The 23,016-nt window shown below is 43.9% G+C and overlaps 1 protein-coding gene across 1 annotated transcript in view; it reads right to left on the bottom strand.

The window, feature by feature from the left end:
- The window catches only part of LOC139422492 (probable phospholipid-transporting ATPase IA), a 186,676-nt gene that overhangs the window by 116,996 nt on the left and 46,664 nt on the right, over positions 1-23,016 (bottom strand). The window contains 7 exon segments of the mRNA XM_071173654.1: positions 615-720; positions 3,436-3,511; positions 6,602-6,690; positions 10,933-11,010; positions 11,995-12,122; positions 18,223-18,388; positions 18,732-18,843. Of these exon segments, the coding sequence (XP_071029755.1) occupies positions 615-720; positions 3,436-3,511; positions 6,602-6,690; positions 10,933-11,010; positions 11,995-12,122; positions 18,223-18,388; positions 18,732-18,843 (755 nt within the window).

The following is a 23,016-nucleotide window of genomic DNA, read 5'->3' as shown; positions in this document are numbered from 1 at the left end:
TAGAATAGCAATGATCCAAGGTTTTTCCAGCCCTGGTTGCGCAATCGATGTGCTGATACAATTTAGGGAGTCTTGTTTTCAGATTAGCCTTGTTAAAATCCCCAGCTACAATGAATGCAGCCTCTGGATATATGGATTCCAGTTTGCAAAGAGTCAAATAAAGTCTTTGATAAGGTATTAATGCCATTACTTGATATCAATGTTTTTGTGATACTGATTTTGTGATACTGATGTCTGTATGTGATAGTGTTGTCATTATATGTCTGTATACGATACTGAGAGGTTTGAGGGGCTTGGCTAACAACGAGAATAAAGAACCCAGGACATGGAGTCGTCGCCTAGCAACAGCAATTTATTCAACGTCAACAGGAGATCCTTTGCTTCTGCATTCTTATATTTGATTGGTAGATTGATTGACTGACATTTAGTGACTAACTTGCTATTGCAAGCTGTCATTAGTCTGTCATTAGGCTGTCATAGGGCTGTCATTAGGCTGTCATTAGGCTGTCATAGGGCTGTCATTAGGCTGTCATTAGGCTGTCATAAGGCTATTATGAGCTGTGACAAGGCTGTCATAGTGCAAGTGTTGTGAAGTCAGGACTGCTGGGCCGTACCTGGCGAGGCAGCCTGGTAGACGATCTTATCTCCGGTGCGCTCGGGGACAGCTGTGTGACAGATGGCCAACATGGTCATGAAGTCCAGGATGACAGGAGCCGTGGGCTGCAGAGAGAAAGAGGGGGTGGGGAGGGAAAGCAAGAGAAAGAGAGAGTGAGGGGAGCAGGTAGAATGAGAAAGGGGAGGGAGTGCAAGAAAGAGATAAAGACAGTGAGTGAAAGAGAGGGAAAGCGAGGACGCTTCACCAATAACCACTAGTAAGTGATGACTCCGCAGGAATCTCATCTAACAACAACCATCTTACACCCACACACTATCACTTCCAAAACACCTGGAAGCTCCGGACTGGAGAGCGTCGCTGGAAGCTCCGGACTGGAGGGTGACACTGGAGGCTCCGGACTGGAAGGCGTCGCTGGAGGGTCCGGACTGGAGGGTGACACTGGAGGCTTCGGACTGGAGGGCGTCGCTGGAGGGAGGAGACGCAGAGACAGCCTGGTGCGTGGGGCTGCCACAGGACCCCGCTGGGGAGACCTATAGGAGGCCTGGTGCGTAGAGGAGGCACCGGATGAACCGGGCTGTGGGGGAGCACTGGAGCTCTGGTGCGCAGCCTTGGCACCACTCCTCCAGGCTGAATGCCCACTTTAGCCCGGACCTTCCAAAGTGCAAGCACAGGTCGAACCGGGCTGTGGGGGAGCACTGGAGATCTGGTGCTTACCACTTGCACCACTCCATTTGGCTCAATGCCCACATTAGCCCGGCACGAGTGGAGCACAGGCAATCCGCCTTGGCTGGATGCCCACTCTCGCATGGCACTTGCAGGGGGCTGGCATATAGCTCTCCGGGCTATGAGCGCGCACTGGAAACACTGTGCGCTTTACTGCATAACACGGTGCCTGACCAGTACCACGCTGCTTTCGGTAAGCACGGAGAGTTGGCTCAGGTCTATCGCCCTGACTCCGCCAATCTCCCCGTGTGCTCCCCCCAAAAAAATATTTTGGGGCTGCCTCTCGTGCCTGCTGCGCTGCCTTGCCTCATGCCGCCTCTCAGCTTTAGCTGCTTCCAGCTCCTTTTTCGGGCGACGATATTCCCCAGCCTGTCTCCAGGGTCCCTTTCCGTCCAATATCTCCTCCCATGTCCAGGAGTCCTGAACCCTCTGCTCCTCCATACCATGCTGCTTGGTCCGTTGGTGGTGGGTAGTTCTGTAACGGGAATTGTCGTCTGAAGAAGAGGAATCGGACCAAAGCGCAGCGTGGTAAGTGTTCATGCCTTTTTATTGCAACTGAACACTATAACAACAGGTGGTTGGTTGGTTGGTTTGTTTTGCAGCTTTGGCACAGTTTTGCTGGTTTACGATCCCAGATAAAATGTCCTAGTATTGTGCCCTTGGGCAAGGCACTTAACCCTAAGAGGTGTTGTACTGTAACTGACCATGTGCTCCTCTAGAATACGTGAGTATTTGTGTTGTATGGTGGTGTTGACAGCAGAGCAGAAGATCTTGTAGTGGAAGTACAACTAAGCCACCATATTCTGGTTCAGTTTGAATCAAGAACAAGGAAGAGGACGCTGGTAAGATGCACGATCAGCACAGCAGATTCTACAAAGCAGGTTGAGCGCCTGTGCTTTATGGGAAGAGAGCTTTCATTCTCTACCTCAGTGGCATCATTACACAACTACAATCTCTCCACACTTGAAAAAGTGTCTCTTCAGATAACGCAGGGGTGTTTAAAATAGGTTTTCCCATCCAAGATAATCAAATCACAAAGAAATGAAAACGTCTCCAAAAATAAAATAAACACCAATAGCATCCATAACAATATTGTTACTTTATTCATTCATTCATTAGGCCTAATTAATGCAATAACGCCAGTGACCACTTCATGATCATCAACAAATCCTTACAGAGGATTGTGGTTTCCAAACAACAAATGCTTGTTCACTTTGTATGTAATTAGGGCTCAGAGTTCGCAACACCACAGATATGTAATATGTAATTAAAACATATGTAATATGTAATTAAAACATATGTAATATGTAATTAAAACCGGATCCTACCCACAAACTAATTAACAGCGTCGAGGAGTTTGCAGTATCATAACAAAGCAAACATCACAGTGGGATTACTTCCTCTCCTGGGCGACGCCGTGCTATTTGATGACATAATTAAACTTAACATCCTGCCTCCTACGGCGTCTGCTGACCTGATAACTCAACCAGCAAATCAATCATAGATTTGAAACCATCTCGCTTCTCACAGACAAAGTGCCACGCATCTACGCTACAGGAGGTGGCTGCTGCCTTTAAGTGTCTAGTGGTTGTAGGATTTTTGAAAGCAGGATTTTGAGGCAAATTTAATATCTAAGAACCTGTTTTCGCTTCGGCATTATGGGGTATTGTGTGTAGATTGCCCAGGACTTTTTGTATTTAATCCATTTTAGAATAAGGCTGTAACGTAACAAAATGTGGAAAAAGTCAAGGGGTCTGAATACTTTTCGAAGGCCCTGTATGTAGTGGTTATCAATGTGGTATACACACACACATCTACCGAGTCAGTGAGGCCCATTAAAAGACTCAAAAGCTGTGCTGCTGTACGAAACAGGGGCAGTTTCATTAGGCACAAAGAGGAAGAAAACGGACCGCAACGGATGGACCAAAAAAAATGCTAACGCTTCCTTTTCTGTTGCAAAATGCTTTAACATGTTTTCCGTTGCATGCCCTAATGAACACGACATAGGCCTGACATCTCTCCTAATGTCCTCCTCACCGCGCCTCTGCATGCTAGACTCTGCCAGTGGGTGGCGGGGGAATCCTGAAGTTACTTACGTTATTACTTTGGAGGTTTTCCAGCAAGTTGGGGTCATTAAATCCAGCCTTCTCAGATAATGACTGTGTGCTGTGGCTGTGAATGAGAATGAGAAAAAAGGACACCAGTAAAAAAACACTATCACAAGGCTCCATTACTATGACAACACAAGACAATAAGACTCTTTTTAAAATTCTCCAGAGGGGATGTTATAATTGGAGACTGTACGAAGAGTTTGTGTGTTGGGAATTGTTTCAATTGTAGACATGTGAAGCTGGTCCCGAGGGATTGTGTATACAGTTACAGTCTTCACACAGTTACAACATTAAGTGATTCTGTAACATGTTGACAGTAAAACAACTTTTTGGGAAGCCAGCAACTGCTAGCCTGAAATTACTCCACAATGCACCATAGGAAACTGGCAAGGGGGTGGATTATTAAATTGCCTAGAGCCTAGAGTACCTGGTGACTCTCAACTTCTGGGTAACATTAATTCATTTTCCTCCCCCTCACACATGCAAAACCCTCTCTAAAAAACTATGCAAAAGAGACAGTTAAGTTATAAAATCAGCAGAGAAACCTGTATCTAAACAAGAGTCATGATATCTATTAATACTATCTATTTTCAGCATAAAAAAACATAACACAAAAATACAGCAATTTGTGTCATTACCGAAACAGTGTCACGCCCGCAAAAAAACGCAACTTTGTGTTGGTATTGCCTGTTTCAGGTATTAAAATGTAGACTTCTTTTCCACTTTTACAGCCAGTCACCTAAAACCCTCACAAACATTTACAGATGCACAATTGAGAGCATCCTGTCAGGATGTATCACCACCGCCTGGTAAGGCAACTGTACCGCCCTCAACCACAAGGCTATCCAGAGGGTGATGCGGTCTCCACAACGCATCACCGGGGGCAAACTACCTGCCCTCCAGGACACCTACAGCACCCAATGTCACAGGAAGGCCAAAAAGATCATCAAGGATGACAAGCATCAGAGCGACAACCACCATCCAGAAGGCGAGGTCAGTACAGGTGCATCAAAGCTGGGACCGAGAGACTGAAAAACAACTTCTATCTCAAGGCCATCAGACTATTAAACTGCCATCACTAACAGAGAGGCTGCTGCCTACATACAGACTCAAAATAATTGGCCACTTTAATAAATGGATCACTAGTCACTTTAATAATGCCACTTTAATCATGTTTACATATCATATGTATACAGTGCATTGCGAAAGTATTCGGCCCCCTTGAACTTTGCGACCTTTTGCCACATTTCAGGCTTCAAACATAAAAATATAAAACTGTATTTTTTTGTGAAGAATCAAGAACAAGTGGGACACAATCATGAAGTGGAACGACATTTATTGGATATTTCAAACTTTTTTAACAAATCAAAAACTGAAAAATTGGGCGTGCAAAATTATTCAGCCCCCTTAAGTTAATACTTTGTAGCGCCACCTTTTGCTGCGATTACAGCTGTAAGTCGCTTGGGGTATGTCTCTATCAGTTTTGCACATCGAGAGACTGAAATTTTTTCCCATTCCTCCTTGCAAAACAGCTCGAGCTCAGTGAGGTTGGATGGAGAGCATTTGTGAACAGCAGTTTTCAGTTCTTTCCACAGATTCTCGATTGGATTCAGGTCTGGACTTTGACTTGGCCATTCTAACACCTGGATATGTTTATTTTTGAACCATTCCATTGTAGATTTTGCTTTATGTTTTGGATCATTGTCTTGTTGGAAGACAAATCTCCATCCCAGTCTCAGGTCTTTTGCAGACTCCATCAGGTTTTCTTCCAGAATGGTCCTGTATTTGGCTCCATCCATCTTCCCATCAATTTTAACCATCTTCCCTGTCCCTGCTGAAGAAAAGCAGGCCCAAACCATGATGCTGCCACCACCATGTTTGACAGTGGGGATGGTGTGTTCAGGGTGATGAGCTGTGTTGCTTTTACGCCAAACATAACGTCTTGCATTGTTGCCAAAAAGTTCAATTTTGGTTTCATCTGACCAGAGCACCTTCTTCCACATGTTTGGTGTGTCTCCCAGGTGGCTTGTGGCAAACTTTAAACGACACTTTTTATGGATATCTTTAAGAAATGGCTTTCTTCTTGCCACTCTTCCATAAAGGCCAGATTTGTGCAATATACGACTGATTGTTGTCCTATGGACAGAGTCTCCCACCTCAGCTGTAGATCTCTGCAGTTCATCCAGAGTGATCATGGGCCTCTTGGCTGCATCTCTGATCAGTCTTCTCCTTGTATGAGCTGAAGGTTTCGAGGGACGGCCAGGTCTTGGTAGATTTGCAGTGGTCTGATACTCCTTCCATTTCAATATTATCGCTTGCACAGTGCTCCTTGGGATGTTTAAAGCTTGGGAAATCTTTTTGTATCCAAATCCGGCTTTAAACTTCTTCACAACAGTATCTCGGACCTGCCTGGTGTGTTCCTTGTTCTTCATGATGCTCTCTGCGCTTTTAACGGACCTCTGAGACTATCACAGTGCAGGTGCATTTATACGGAGACTTGATTACACACAGGTGGATTGTATTTATCATCATTAGTCATTTAGGTCAACATTGGATCATTCAGAGATCCTCACTGAACTTCTGGAGAGAGTTTGCTGCACTGAAAGTAAAGGGGCTGAATAATTTTGCACGCCCAATTTTTCAGTTTTTGATTTGTTAAAGAAGTTTGAAATATCCAATAAATGTCGTTCCACTTCATGATTGTGTCCCACTTGTTGTTGATTCTTCACAAAAAAATACAGTTTTATATCTTTATGTTTGAAGCCTGAAATGTGGCAAAAGGTCGCAAAGTTCAAGGGGGCCGAATACTTTCGCAAGGCACTGTATCTTTAACATGGCATACGTCATGGCAAAATGTGTAGAATTGCAGGAAATTTGCTTTAAAACTGAAGAAATATCTCTCCCCCCCATGGCAAAATGAGTAGAATTGCAAGAAAAATGCTCCTGAATCCATGGGACGTGTTGAGGGGAGGGATGCACTGATGCATCTGCTATCGTGGTTGGGGAGAGGACAAGGAACGCCAAATGTACTGCTTTACACCACGGTACACACTGCACTTAATGAAGGTGATGCGGAGGTAAGGGGGAGAAAGGAGAGGGGGGGAGAGAGGAAGGAGATAAACAAGCGTGGGAGGGGGGTGTCGAGTCTTACCCGTATGCCACGCCGGCAACGGTGCCCTTCTTGAACTGCATCACGTTGCAGGTCAGAGTCCCCGTCTTGTCAGAGAAGATGTATTTCACCTGTGACAAGAAAGTGACAAGAGAAAGACAGCTAATCATTGCTCAATGTTGATCAGAGAGACACCAGAGACAGGAACGTTGAGCCATGTGGTGCTACGATGAAGTATTCACACCACTTTACTTTTTCCACATTTTGTTGTTTTACAAGGTGGGAGTAAAATGGATTTACTTGACATTATTTGTCAGTGCTCTGCACAAAATACTCTAATGTCAAAGTGGAAGAGAAAATCTACATTTGTAAAAAAATTCATGAAAATAAAAGACTAATATATTTTGATTACTTACTGTAAGTATTCACCTCCCTGAGTCAATACAGGTTATAATTAATTACCTTTGGCAGTGATTACAGCTGTGAGTCTTTCTGGGTAAGTCTCTAAGATCTTTGCACACCTGGATTGTACAATATTTGCACATTTTTTATAGATTTTTTTATTCTTCAAGCTCTGTCAAGTTGGTTGTTGATCATTGCTAGACAGCCATTTTCAAGTCCTGCCAAAGACTTTCAAGCAGATTTAATTCAAAACTATAACTAGGCCACATTCAATTATGAGCAGAAAGACAAATTCATCGAATCAGATGGCTTATTTGATGTTGCCAATTATTTGAATGATTATTTCATTGGCAAAGTGGGCAAATTTAGGCAGGAAATGCCCATGACAAACAGTGAGCAATTATATTCATGTATAAAAAAAACAAATAATGAAAGAAAAGCAGTGCAAGTTTGAATTTTGTAAAGTTATTGTGGGAGAGGTGGAAGAATTATTGTTAACAATCAATAATGACAAACCTGGCATTGACAACTTAGATGGAAAGCTACTGAGGATGGTGGCTGACTTTATAGCCACTCCTATCTGTCATATTTTTAATCTGAGCCTAGAGGAAAGTCTTTGTCCTCAGGCCTGGAGGGAAGCCAAAGTCATTCCGCTACCCAAGAGTGGTAAAGCGGCCTTTACTGGTTCTAACAGCAGACGTATAACCTTGCTGCCAGCTCTTAGCAAACTTTTGGAAAAAAATGTTTGACCAAATACAATGCTATTTCTCTGTAAACAAATTAACAAAAGACTGTCAGCATGCTTATAGAGAAGGGCACTCAACATGTACTGCACTGACACAAATGACTGATGATTAGTTTCAATAAATTAATAATAATAAGATTTTGGGAGCTGTACTCTTAGATTTCAGTGCAGCCCTTGATATTACTGACCATAACCTGTTAAAAAACTTAAGTGCTATGGGTTTTCAACATCTGCCATATTGTGGATTCAGAGCTATCTATCTAATAGAACTCAAAGGGTTTTCTTTAATGGAAGCGTCTCTAATGTCAAACATATAAAGTGTGGTGTACCGCAGGGCAGCTCACTAGGCCCTTTACTCTTTTCTATTTTTACAAATGACCTGCCACTGGCATTAAACAAAGCATGTGTGTCCATATATGCTGATGATTCAACCATATACGCATCAGCAACCCTTTGGCTTGTGCCCTTTGGCTTAGCCAATGCTCCGCCAGTGTTCCAGGCATTCGTCAACGAGGTGTTCAGGGACATGCTCGGACATCAGATGATTGTGTACATCGATAACATCCTGATCTTCTCGACCACCCTGGAGGATCACATCATTCACGTTCGAGCAGTCCTGGAACGCCTCTTGGCTAACCACCTGTTCGTCAAGGCGGAGAAGTGCCAATTCCATCAGAGGGTTGTCTCCTTCTTGGGCTACCAAATCAGCCCGCAGGGAGTGAGGATGGAGGACAAGAAGGTAGATGCGGTAAGGTCATGGCCAGTCCCAGCCAACGTCAAGGGGCTACGATGGTTTTTGGGGTTTGCCAACTTTTACCACCGCTTCATCAAGAACTTCAGTGCCGTTGCCGCCCCTCTCACCTCCCTCCTCAAGGCTGGGCCTAGTAGGTTGGTTTGGTCTCCAGTAGGCAACGAGGCATTTCGTCTCCTCAAGGGGCGTTTCATCTCCACCCCCTTGCTAAAACACCCAGATCCCACACAACCTTTTGTGGTTGAGGTAGACACATCAGAGGTGGGTGTGGGGGCAGTTTTGTCACAAAGACAAGAGAACCCACTAAAATTGTATCCTTGTGCTTTCTTCACCAATAATTCTGTCCCCTGCAGAGTGGAATTACAACGTTGGCGATTGAAGTTGGCATTTGAGGAGTGGAGACACTGGCTGGAGGGTGTAAAGGACCCATGCGACGACCCATTCGTCATCCTCACGACCATCGGAACCTTGAGTACATACAGACAGCGAGGAGACTGAATCCACGCCAAGCCAGGTGGGCCGTCTTCTTCACCAGGTTCGACTTCACACTGACCTATCGCCCAGGTTCTAAGAACATCAAGGCCGATGCCCTGTCCCGTATCTACAATTCAGGAGAGGCTCCTGTCTAGAGGGCACCCCTAATCCCATCCTCCCGAGTCGTGGGTCCAGTGGTTTGGGACATGTGGACATCCACCAGGCTCTAGAGAGGGAGCCCACACCCTGGATTTGTCCTCCCGCGTGCATCTACGTTCCCATGGGGATAAGGGATTGGCTGCTGACCTGGGCACACACAGCTGTCATCGCTGGACATCCAGGTATTTCTTGCAGCATCCATTCCATCACTGAGAAATACTGGTGGCCCACCTTGATGCAGGATGTTACGTGGTATGTCAACTCTTGTTCTGTGTGTGCTCAAACCAAGTCCACCCGGAATGCTCCAGCAGGGAAGCTCCTACCACTTCCTGTGCCTCAGCGACCTTGGCCCCATCTATCCATTGACGTTGTTACTGATCTTCCCCCTTCTGATGGTTTCACCACCATTCTGGTGGTAGTGGATAGATTCTCAGAGTCATGTGGTTTAATCCCTCTTCCTGGTCTTCCCACTGCTCTCCAGTTCGCTGAGGCACTCATCCAACAGGCCTTCCGGAGGACATCATCTTTGACCGTGGCCCCCAATTCACATCCAGAGTATGGAGGGCCTTCTTGGAGAAGCTAGAGGTCACTGTTAGCCTCATATCCGGGTATTGGCCTCAGTCTAACGGGCAGGTGGAGAGGATGAGGAGTCACTGTCAGGACCGGCAAGGTGAGTGGGCACGTTTCCTTCCTTGGGCAGAGTACGCCCAGAACTCTCTACGTCACTCCTCCACTGGGTTGAGTGTGTCTTGATTTTCCAGCCGGTGGACCCTGGGCCAGACTGCGACTCCTGCGGAAGATGAGTGGTTCCGGCATGCGGAGGAGGTGTGGAACAATGCACACATAAGACTCCAGCGTCATCGGAGCAGGCAGACCGTCATCGTAGTGAGACCCCTGTGTTCCATCCTGGGGATCATGTCTGGCTCTCTACCAGGAACCTCCCACTCCGCCTGCCCTGCAAGAAACTGAGCCCCCGGTTTGTGGGGCCGTTCAAGGTGCTTTGGAGGGTCAATGAGGTGACATACAGGTTACAATTATCCAGTCATTACCGAATCTCACCCTCTTTTCATGTCTCCCTTATCAGGCCGGTGGTTCCTTGTCCCCTAGCTGATGCTATTCCCCACGACACACCTCCACCCCCCTGAACATCAAGGGGAGCCCGGAGTACGCTGCCAGATCCCTACTGGACTCCCGACGTCATGGGGGTCGGCTCCAGTATCTGGTGGGCTGGGAGGGGTATGGCCCAGAGGAGCGTTGTTGGGTTCCGGTGGAGGACATTCTGGACCCCAACATCATCCGTGATTTCCACCTTAGCCGCCCGGACCAATCCGCTCCTCGTCCTCGGGGTCTTCCCCCTGGTCGGGGTCTTCCCCCTGGTCGGCGTCGTCCTGCGGCTGGAGCCACACGTCCATTACCTTAATTTCCTCTCCTTTATATGTCAGTCTCCCAGGTTCACTCACCAGTTGGTATTTTTCTAGTGTATGGGCGCTCTGCCTTGTGTTATTGTCATGTTCTTGGTTTTGTTGTTTTATTAAAACGTTTCACCTGCACCTGCTTCCGACTCACCACCCCATCATTACAGTAGGCCAGTGGCACAAAATCTAAATTTAATCCATTTTCAATTCAGGCTGTAACAACTAAATCTGGGAAAGTCAAGAGGTGTGAATATTTTCTGAAGGCACTATTAATGTCCCCAATTCACAGGTGAATAGAATTCATTTTTTGTCAACATTGGAAACATGTATTTGGTACAACTACTACAACATGTGCAGGTGGAGGTGGATAGAATGTCATTAATGAATTCAATGTAATTCATTAAAAAAATTGAACAAGCTGCGTTACCTGTCCTAGTTCTTCATTCAGGTTGGAAGTGCGAGCCACAGCTGGGGTGTTAGTGGGCTCATATAGCATGTCTGTATCCTGAAATAAATCAGAATCTTATGAGACACAACACCAACTTCAAACATTTAGACTTTGAAATCAAGTGACTAGAGAGGAACAGATACAAATGGGGTCCGAAATGATTAACACCCTTGATAAAGATGAGCAATAATGACTGTATAAAATACATGTTTCAAATAATGAGCTATATTGTATGCTCAAAACAATTGGAAAATAATCATTATTAACCTAAATAAACTGCAAATGTAGCCAACAAGTTTGTAGTCACAAGCTTGATGTAGTCATTGCGTGCTAGAAGTATTGGAAAAAACACTAAACGTCTGATTACTTTATTTATAAGAATCTTTGGGGGTGTCAATAATTTGTCCCCCTAGAGAGAATTGTATTTTTTTTTTTTTTGCATAGAACATAACTCAGTATTTTAATTACTTATTTTAGAGTCATTATTGCTCATCTTTATCAAGGGTGTCAATAATTTCAGACACCAGTGTATGTATGTGTGCCATGAGAGATTTGACCCAAATCGGTATTACTTAAATGTTTTACTAAGTTTGATAATCTAAAGGTTGGTTAACTTAGTAAAATGTAACCTTTTATTTTTGAGTTGCAGACAGTCTGGGTTTTCTACCAGCCGTAGGAGGCAGCATGTTAAAGACCAGAACCCAATTCCGATTATCCCCTTCTCCCAGAAGTGTAACTCCATCACTCCCAACTCAAGGATTTCAAAGCATTAAATTGGTGTAGGATAGAAGTACTCAGTCTTAACCAACCCAATGCTGGAGGGGAACTAATCCAGTGTACACTTCAGGGATAAAGGCGGAGAATTGAATTGGATTCAGAGCTATATGATGATAAACATTAATAGGGTTGGAGTCAAATCCATTTAAATTCAGTGAATTCAGGATGTAAACTGAAGTCACTGAATTGAAATGGAATTGACCACAACCCCAGTCAGTGATGACCACGAGGTCCCAAATCCAAAGACCCTGTGTCTTCTCTCACCCAGTTGATGAAGAAGGCCTGGGTGAACTTGATGACCTCAAGGGTCACCAGCAGACTGATGGGGATCAGGTTGTTGAAGAGAATGATGAAGGTGAGGAAGTTGAGGCCAAAGTTCGCCGCACCGCCATCTGTCAGGGGGACGACAAGTTTAGCGGGGATAGAGGAGCAAGGACAAGACTTTTGTCCATAATTCTTCCTACAGAACTGGGACTAGAGTGGAGGTGTTATACAGTGCCTTGCAAATGCCTATTTTGTTGCATTACAACCTGTAATTTAAATGTATTTTTAAATAGGATTTCATGTAATGGAAATGTACAAAACGGTCCAAATTGATTAAGTGAAATTAAAAAAATAACTTAATAAAAAATTCAAAAACATAAACAACGGAAAAGTGGTGCATGCATATGTATTCACCCCCTTTGCTATGATGCCCCTAAAAAAGATCTGGTGTAACCAATTACCTTCAGACGTCACATAAATAGTTAAATAAAGTCCACCTGTGTGCAACCTAAGTGTCACATGATCTGTCACATGATCTCAGTAATTTTGCACGCCCAATTTTTCAGTTTTTGATTTGTTAAAAAAGTTTGAAATATCCAATAAATGTCGTTCCACTTCATGATTGTGTCCCACTTGTTGTTGATTCTTCACAAAAAAATACAGTTTTATATCTTTATGTTTGAAGCCTGAAATGTGGCAAAAGGTCGCAAAGTTCAAGGGGGCCGAATACTTTCGCAAGGCACTGTATAAACCTGTATTGAAAGGCCCCAGAGTCTGCAACACCACTAAGTAAGGGGCGCCATGAAGACCAAGGAGCTCACCAAACAGGTCAGGGACAAAGTTGTGGAGAAGTACAGATCAGGGTTGGATTATAGAAAAATATCATAAACTTTGAACATCCCACGGAGCACTATTAAATCCATTATTAAAAAATGTAAAGAATATGGCACCATAACAAACCAACCAAGAGAGGGCCGCCCTCTTAAACTGACGGACCAGGCAAGGAGGGCATTAATCAGAAAGGCAACAAAGAGACCAAAGACAACCCTGAAGGAGCTGCAAAGATCCACAGCGGAGATTGGAGTATCTGTCCATAGGACCACTTTAAGCTGTACACTCCACAGAGCTGAACTTTATAGAAGAATGGCCAGAAAAAAAGCCATTGCTTAAAGAATAAGCAAACACGTTTGGTGTTCGCCAAAAGGCATGTGGGAGACTCCCCAAACATATGAAAGAAGGTACTCTGGTTAGATGAGAAACAAATTGATATTTTTGACCATCAAGGAAAACGCTTTGTCTGGCACAAACCCATCACCTCTCGTCACCCCGAGAACCCTATCCCCACAGTGAAGCATGGTGGTGGCAGCATCATGCTGTGGGTATGTTTTTCATCGGCAAGGACTGGGAAACTGGTCAGAATTGAAGGAATGATGGATGGAGCTAAATACAGGGAAATTCTAGGAGGGGAACCTGTTTCAGTCTTCCAGAGATTTGAGACTGGGACTGAGGTTCACCTTCCAGCAGGACAATAACCCTAAGCATACTGCTAAAGCAACACTCGAGTGGTTTAATTGGAAACATTTAAATGTCTTGGAATGGCCCAGTCAAAGCCCAGACCTCAATCCAATTGAGAATCTGTGGTATGACTTAAAGATTGCTGTATACCAGCGGAACCCATCCAACTTGAAGGAGCTAGCCTGTTATGGATGATGCGAATTTTCGCAGCTTTTTGTTAAAAATCGTGCAACATTTCAAAGTCCTGCTACTCATGCCAGGAATATAGTATATGCATATGATAAGTATGTGTGGATAGAAAACACTCTGAAGTCTCTAAGACTGGTTAAATCGGGTCTATGGCTATAACAGAACGTGTTTAGGAGTAAAAATGTTTACCAAAAAACACAAAAAATATTTGTCTGCCATTCAATGTATTGTTTAAGGCGACCTAAAATAAATGAGGACCCCCTGTAAATGCCTACAGCTTCCACACGATGTCGCCATTGCTGTCATTTTCTGACTTATTTATCCTTGGTTACAACACGAATAAGCCCCTCCTTTCTTGAGGCGCACCACAGTATGTTGTGAAACTGAAAAAATGGATGATGATTTCCAGACTTGCTGCTATCGAATACAGATCGCCCTGTGATCAATTTGATACATCATTAACGTTTATTAATACCTAAAGTTGGTTTAGAAAAGTCGTTTGAAGTGATTTGTAAAAGTTTATAGGCGACGTTTGTAATTTTAAAAAGTGACGTTGCGTCTTGTAAATGGGCTTTTTGCAGCATCAGACTGGCCTTCAGCAAATTACATTTTGGGTATACAATGACGGATTTAATCGGGAAAAAGACCCAATTGTGATGTTTATGAGACATATAGGAGTGCCAACAAAGAAGCTCGTCCAAGGTAATGAATGTTTTATATTTTATTTCTGCGTTTTGGGTAGCGCAGGCTACCGCAAAATCTGTTGTTTACGTGTCGTGCTGGTATTTTGGGGGGGTGCATGCTATCAGATAATAGCTTCTCATGCTTTCGCCGAAAAGCATTTTACAAATCTGACTTGGTGGCGAGTGTAGCTTTAATTCAGTACCTTGCATGTGTATTTTTATGAAAGTTTTAGATTTATTGAGTACTATACTCGAGTACTATAGGTGGCGCTCTGAAATTTCCGCTGAGCTGTCCCTGTGCAGGGACCACCTCCGTAACAAGCTAGAGCAGTTTTGCCTTGAAGAATGGGCAAGAATCCCAGTGGCTAGATGTGCCAAGCTTATAGAGACATACACCAAGAGACTTGCAGCTGTAATTGCTGCAAAAAGTGTCTCTAAAAAGTATTGACTTGGTGGGGGGGGTAGGCATGTTGTGTAAATCAATACAAACCCCCCAAAAATAAATTTCAATTCCAGGTTGTAAGGCAACAAAATAGGAAAAATGCAAAGGGGGGTGAATACTTTCGCAAGCCACTGTAGCAGCAGCCTTGGCATCCGGCATGACCCAGGCAATGAATTCCACAAACCACTGTGCACAATCAAAAACACCAAAAAGGAGACTTTCAGTACAACCCCACTGACACCCTAGTAGCTGACACAAAAACATGAGCGATGTGATTTACCTTTCCTCAGCTTGCAGGAGTGGCAAGAGTTACCTTCCTCAACCCAAGCCTTTCCCCTTTAGTTTAGCAGTTGAGAGAGGGAGACTTTTTCCCCACAACAGAATGATATTAAGATGACATAATAAAAAAGGGGGTGGCTACTGCTATTGGAAGGACAGCACACAGAGAGATGGGGTGAGCTTGCCAGAGGTGGGGAGAAAGACAAACGTGGTGGATGTTGCAAGACACAAGGAAACGGATTCAGTCCAAAGCACATTCCCATCCCAACCAACAAAGAGTGTAAAAGAGCGGGTGGATTTTGATATCAGCATTGTGCAGTGTGATTGTCCTATAAGTAACTATTTTCTCTGCATTTTGTGAGGTCTCCTTTTTTCACATGAACTTGTATACTCTCACAGGGGTAAATAAGGTTGGGATCAGATCAAATTGCAGCCATGGGCAAGTAAATCTCAACAAACCAAGACACGCACCATCCACCATATCTCCTTACTATGTCTGAATATAACAGTATTATGTGATTTTGCGTCAGTATTTGCTTCTATTTCAGAGCATGCGTATCCAAAAATAAAACCAGCCCCTCTCCTCTAGAATAACTTTCTACCATAGTAGCGCAAAGAGCAGCTACAACCGTCTGCTAACTTCAAGGGGTCAGCTTTTTAAAGTAGTGGAACAGTCAGCAGAAAACAACACAATCCGGGGGAAAAAAAAACAGCTACCTGCTTTTTAGTGGACAGGGATTTAACCCACAGTGATGTGTAGCAGGTGGCATGAATGCATAACAAATGATCGCAAGTCATTTTCATCACCTCATCTACATAAAGGTTGTAAAAGGGGCAACCTGCAGTTCGAACAATAACAAAGCGGACACCCCGCCACTGATTTGGTAAACAGCTGAGGGATGGTGCTGGAGAAATGTAACCACTCTCAAACTCATGGAAAGAGCTATGGATACAAGAACTGACCATCCATGATATCAAAATGATAGTTTTAACCATGTGTTGGGGCTATACAGTGTTTGTTTACATTTACTTTGTTTACAAACATTGGAGTAAAACAACCTTATATTTTGGGTTCTGATGGGGTATGACAGTTGAATTAGGTTGATAAGGGCATCTATAAATTATATTCTTGAAGAATCAATGAGCATACACTATCGTTCAAAAGTTTGTGGTCACTTAGAAATGTCCTTGTTTTTGAAAGAAAAGCATTTTCTTTGTCCTTAATTTAAAAGTAAAAAAATGGATGTAGCAAGTGCAGATTGACCCTTTAAGATCTATAGACCAGGAACCATGCCAGTTAAGCCAGATGTCAGCAGTGTAAGCTGCGTCAAAGTCTAAATCATTATTTACTGTGCATGCATAATCATAAACAGACCATCTCTGACATATGGGCATGTACGGTATGTGTTTTATGTGTGGTGATCCAGATTTTCTCCCCATTGACCAGCATGATCTGTCAATCCATCAACTTGTGGTCTCCGGCTAACTAGAGATTGTGTTGACATGTCTCAATGTACAATTACAGTCAAGTAGTTTGGGCACGCTGTATGTAAATGCTACAGTGAATATGACGTTATGAATTGGCCACCTCTCTCTTTTGACACATGTCGGAACAATCTGCAGTGGACTGAGACCTGCCACCACTGAAAAGAACACAATCAGTGTCAAGATGGACGCCTGCTTTATGACTCACATCACCCTCATTTGTACACCACTCTCTGCGCCGCCCCACATGATGGGTCTTTTAGGTGTGAGTTTCAAAGCTACAAACGAGCACAGGAAAAAACCCTGGAGATCCATGACAATGTGACAATGTTCTAAGACTGAGGGGAGAGTGTATGTCATAAAACAAGGTTGAAATGGATAAGGACACAACCTCTCCTAACACAGGCCTAGATGAAAATAGAGTAATGGCTGTTGTGTCACGTTAATCAGTCTGCAAACAAGGCTCACAGACTCATTGCAAAAGAAAGCCATATTTTGCAATGGGGGAAAAAAATACTAAAGCGCTTTTCAAGTAGCCACAGAAGTCACCTAACCTTCATTATTCTTCTAATGAAGCTGTAAGGTTCTTACCTGTTGCTTCTATTCTGTCAATAGTAGTTAGTCTACCACCACCTCATTTTAATTAAAAAACATATCTCAGAGTGGGATGTGAGAACCCATCTTCGTGCTGAATAGGTTTGGCATCTCTCCTACTCCCTCTTTCACTTTCTCTCTCCTCTACTAGAAAAATAAACCCAACAAAAAGAGGCAGTAGAGGGAGGCATTTAGAAAATATCAGCAGTAGCCCTCGGGGCTACACTGCAGTCTCTGTGTTCAGCGACAAATATGTAGATACCTCCTTCCTGAGTGCCATCTCATCTCTGGCTCTCACAGGACAAAGAGCAGAAAAGAAGTGTAGTGACTCATTGTCCATTTGCAGTGAAAAGGGTTTTTATTTTATTTTTTTAAAGGGGTCTGGATCTGAGGCCTAGATTTGCAAAGAGTTTAATGTGTCACACAATAAATGAGGAGAAAAGGGAGAAACACTTTGTGGATCAGGCAACAAAAGGAACTAAAGAGAAAAGTGTAAGAGCTGGATGGGAAAACCTATCATCAGATCCCTGGTCTGTGCTGTCCATGGCAAAGGGGCCTTTACAAAGTAGGGCAACCATATAGAGGGTGCTTCATTTGCTTAGCAAAGGCAGAGCTTCAGTTAGTGGGTTAGTATGGAAGGGTCATTCACGGATGGCCAGGGCTTTTAAAATGGTTGTTACCTGGAGCTGTTAAAAAACGACAACAAAGAAAAACAAAGAACCGAACAGAACATTAGAACTGATCCAAAACATACAGCAGCACCGTGATTGATATTCAACCATGTCTTTCATTCACATCGCACGTCTATGCATGTCACAATCACTTTTACATTTACATGGGAATTCCGTTATTCCCCATTGCCACGTATTTCACTTGTATTGCAAATACATACTTTGCCAGAAGCAACATAAAAATAAAAGACAACAACACACAGACATGAACAAAAAGTAACTCAAAAACAACAGAACTAAGCAGACGTGGCAGACAAGTGAGACACAATATGTGGGCTATGTGGAATATATCTGGCGTTGGTGCTCTTACAGTTCAAATCCATGTACCAAGCTGCATTGCCGTACTGGTACTTCCAGATGGTTTGTCCGATGGAGCACACCAGAGAAATGGCCAGTAGACAGCCGAACAGCAATAGAATCTGGAAGTTTGTGATGCGCTCCACATTAGACAGCTTCAGTGGAGGCCGTGTGGAGTTCTGGACAAAAGACATGGACATAAGTAATACAAGTTCAATATTACATTCCATGCAGGAGTATATGGACACAAAAACAAAAGCAGGGGAACAAATCCAATTGGTCTTAACTTCACATGATAGGACCTTGGTTTGTTGGTTTTCTAACTCAACAGGCGATATGATCCAAGGAACCAAAGTCCTACCTCAATATGCAAAGATGGGGTTAACAGAGGGTTTTGCACTTGCAATGACTGTGGTGTGGTTTTGTGACCTACATTAATTAAATGCACTGACTACGTGGCTCTGGATAACAGCGTCTGCTAAATGACTGAAATGTCAAATGTAAACCAGCAAAGGGCTTCACCTGCATGAGCTTGGTGTCGTGTCCGGTGTAGACCACGGCGCCATGGACCCACTGGGTGTTCCTCAACTGGGCACCTCGCAGCAGAATCTGGTCTGGACCCAGAGACGCAGTGCTGGAGTCACAAACAGAAGTCTCCATGAGTAGGCAACATGGCATAGTGTGGAGGAGCTTGAGAAACTATGGAACTCAAATACAACGTTGGGCTTACTGCTATAGTGACACTAACACTGAGCAGGTGCTTCTAATCAAATCAAATCATATTTTAATTGGTCACATACACATGAATAGCAGTTATTGCGGGAGTAGCGAAATGCTAGCTCCAACAGTGCAGTAATATCTAACAAGTAATGTCTATCAATTTCACAACAATACACACAAATGGAATTAAGAATATATAAACATTGGAAAGCAATGTCGGAGCAGCATAGACTAAAATAGAGTAGAATAGAATACAGTATATACTGTACATATGAGATGAGTAGCACGATGAGTGTGTAAAGATTATTTAACTGACTAGTGTTCCAAATTTCAAGTCTATGTATATAGGGCAGCAGCCTCTAACGTGCTAGTGATGGCTATTTAACAGACTGATGGCCTTGAGATAGAAGCTGTTTTTCAGTCTCTCGGTACCAGCTTTGATTCACCTGTACTGACCTCCCTTCTGGATGGTAGCGAGGTGAACAGGCAGTGGCTTGGGTGGTAGTTGTCCTTGATTATCTTTTTTGTCTCCCAGTGACAGCGGGTGCTGTAGGTGTCCTGGAGGGCAGGTATTTGGCCCTCAGTGATGCGTTGGGAAAACCGCACCACCCTCTGGAGAGCCCTGCGGCCCCACAGGCGGTGCAGTTGCAGTACCAGGCGGTGATACAACCTGACAGGATGCTCTCAATTGTGCACCTGTAAAAGTTTGTGAGGGTTTTAGTTGCCAAGCCAAATTTCTTCAGCCTCCTGATGTTGAAGAGGCAATGTTGCGCCTTCATCACGCTGTCTGTGTGGGTGGACCATTTTAGTTTCTCAGTGATGTGTACACCGAGGAACTTAAAACTTTCCACCTTCTCCACTGCTGTCCCATCATTGTGGATAGGGGGGTGGTCACTCTGCTGTTTCCTGAAGTCCACGATCAGCTCCATTGTTTTGTTGACGTTGGGTGAGAGGTTATTTTCCTGGCACCATACTCCCAGGGCCCTCACCTCCTGTCTGTAGGCTGTCTCGACATTGTTGGTAAGCAGGCCCACTACTGTTGTCTGAAAACTTGATGATTGAGTTGGAGGCGTGCATGGCCACGCAGTCATGGGTGAACAGGGAGTACAAGAGGGAGCTGAGCACGCACCCTTGTGGGGCCCCTGTGTTGAGGATCAGCAAAGTGGAGGTGTTGTTTCCTAACTTCAACACCTGGGGGGTGACCCAGCAGGAAGTCCAGGACTCAGGTTCACAGGGCTGGGATCAGACCCTGGGCCCCAAGCTTAATGATGAGCTTGGAGGGTACTATGGTGTTGAGTGTTGAGCTATAGTCAACGAACAGCATTCTTACATAGTTATTCCTGGTCTGTGCATGCTCTGAGGGCGCTTAAATGTCTTACTCACATCGGCCACGGAGAAGGAGAGCCCACAGTCCTTGGTAGCTGGCCGAGTCGGGGGCACTGTGTTATCCTCAAAGCGGGCGAAAAAGGTGTTTAGCTTGTCTGGAAGCAAGACGTCGTTGTGCCAGACGTGGCTAGTTTTCCCTTTGTAGTCCGTGATTATCTGTAGACCCTGCCACAAACGGCTCGTGTCTGAGCCATTGAATTGCAACTCCACTTTGTCTCTGTACTGATATTTTGCCTGTTTGATTGCCTTACGTAAGGAATAACAACCTTGTTTGTATTTGGTCATATTCCCAGTCACCTTGCCAAGGTTGAAGGCGGTAGTTTGCTTTCAGTTTTGTGCGAATGCTGCCATCTATACCTGGTTTCTGGTTTTCTCCTATCTACAGTTGAAGTCCGAAGTTTACATACACTTAGGTTGGAGTCATTAAAACTCGTTTTTCAACCACTCCACAAATTTCTTGTTAACAAACTACAGTTTTGGCAAGTCGGTTAGGACATCTACTTTGTGCATGACACAAGTCATTTTTTTTGCTGTTTACAGACAGATTATATCACTTATAATTCACTGTATCACTATACCAGTGGGTCAGAAGTTTACATACACTAAATTGACTGTGCCTGTAAACAGCTTGGAAAATTACAGAAAATTATGTCATGGCTTTAGAAGCTTCTGATAGGCTAATTGACATCATTTGAGTCAATTGGAGGTGTATCTGTGGATGTATTTCAAGCCTACCTTCAAACTGAGTGCCTTTTTGCTTAACATCATGGGAAAATAAAAAGAAATCAGCCAAAAATTGTAACCTCCACAAGTCTGTTTCATCTTTGGGAGCAATTTCCAAATGCCTGAAGGTACCACATTCATCTGTACAAACAATAGTAAGCAATTATAAAACCCAGGGGACCACGCAGCCGTCATACCGCTCAGGAAGGAGATGCGTTCTGTCTACTAGAGATGAACGTACTTTGGTGCGAAAAGCACAAATCAATCCCAGAACAACAGCAAAGGAACTTGTGAAGATGCTGGAGGAAACAGGTACAAAATATCTATATCCACAGTAAAACGAGTCCTACAACGAAATAACCTGAAAGGGCGCTCATGAAGGAAGAAGCCACTGCTCCAAAACCGCCATAAAAAAGCCAGACTATGGTTGGCAACTGCACATGGGGACAAAAATCATACTTTTTGGAGAAATGTCCACTGGTCTGATGAAACAAAAATAGAACTGTTTGGCCATAATGACTGGCACATGTCACAAAATAGATGGCACCAAGAGGAATGACAATTATGTGGATATATTGAAGCAACATCTCAAGACATCAGTCAGGAAGTTAAAGCTTGGTCTCAAATGGGTCTTCCAAATGGACAATGACCCCAAGAATAATTCCAAAGTTGTGGCAAAATGGCTTAAGGACAATGGCGGCAAGGTATTGGAGTGGCCATCACAAAGCCCTGACCTCAATCCTATAGAAAATGTGTGGGCAGAACTGAAAACGCATGTGCGAGCAAAGAGACCTTCAAACTTGACTCCGTTACACCAGCTCTGTAAGGAGGAATGGGCCAAAATGCACCCAACTTATTGTGGGAAGCATGTGGAAGGCTACCTGAAACGTTTGACCCAAGTTAAACAATGTAAAGGCAATGCTACCAAATACTTATTGAGTGTATGTACTCTATTCTTCTGACCCACTGGGAATGTAATGAAAGAAATAAAAGCTGAAATAAATCCTTCTCTACTATTATTCTGACATTTCACATCCTTAAAATAAAGTTGTGATGCTAACTGACCTAAGACTGACATTTTTGATAGGATTAAATGTATTTGGCTAAGGTGTATGTAAACTTCCGACTTCAACTGTATTTCCTGATAAACTCAGTCCCTGTATCCATGTATTTGTCGATATTATTGTCAGAGGCTACCCAGAACATATCCCAATCCAAGTGATCAAAACCATCTTGAAGCATGGATTCTGATTGGTCAGACCAGTTTTGAATAGTCGGTAGCACGGGTACTTCCTGTTTGAGTTTCTGCCTATAGGAAGGGAGGAGTAAATGGAGTCGTGATCAGATTTGTCGAAGGGAGGGCGGGGGAGGGCCTTGTAGGCATTTCGAAAAGCTGAGTAACAGTCCCCGGCTACAATAAATGCAGCCTCAGGATATGTGGTTTCAGCTTGCATAAAGTCCAGTGTAGTTCCTTGAGGGCCGTCGTGGTATCGGCTTGAGGGGGAGGGGGAATATACAAGGCTGTGACTATGACCGAAGATAATTATCTTGGGAGTTATTCATAGTTTCACTATGTTATCACAATCACACCATGAGTAGTTAATCATGAAACATACACACCCACCCTTCTTCTTCCCAGAGAGATCTTTATTCCTGTCAGCGCAATGAACTGAGAACCCAACTGGCTGTACGGACACAGACAGTGTATCCTAAGAGAGCCATGTTTCCGTGAAACAGAGTATGTTACAATCCCGGATGTCTCTCTGGAAGAAAATCTTCACCCTGAGCTCGTCAACTTTATTATCCAGAGGCTGAACATTAGCAAGTAATATACTCGGTAGCGGTGGGTGGTGTGCGCACCTCCTGAATCGGACTAGGAGTCCACTCCGAATATCTCTTCTCCACCGGGTGGTGTTTTGGGTCAGCCTCTGGAATCAGTTCAATTGTCCCTCTGATAATCAAAAGTTATTTCTGGTTG

Source organism: Oncorhynchus clarkii, chromosome 12, assembly GCF_045791955.1.
Source record: "Oncorhynchus clarkii lewisi isolate Uvic-CL-2024 chromosome 12, UVic_Ocla_1.0, whole genome shotgun sequence".
NCBI lineage: Eukaryota > Metazoa > Chordata > Actinopteri > Salmoniformes > Salmonidae > Oncorhynchus > Oncorhynchus clarkii.
The sequence above is the reverse complement of the archived record's forward strand: the minus strand, read 5'-3'. Positions and strand labels throughout refer to the sequence as shown.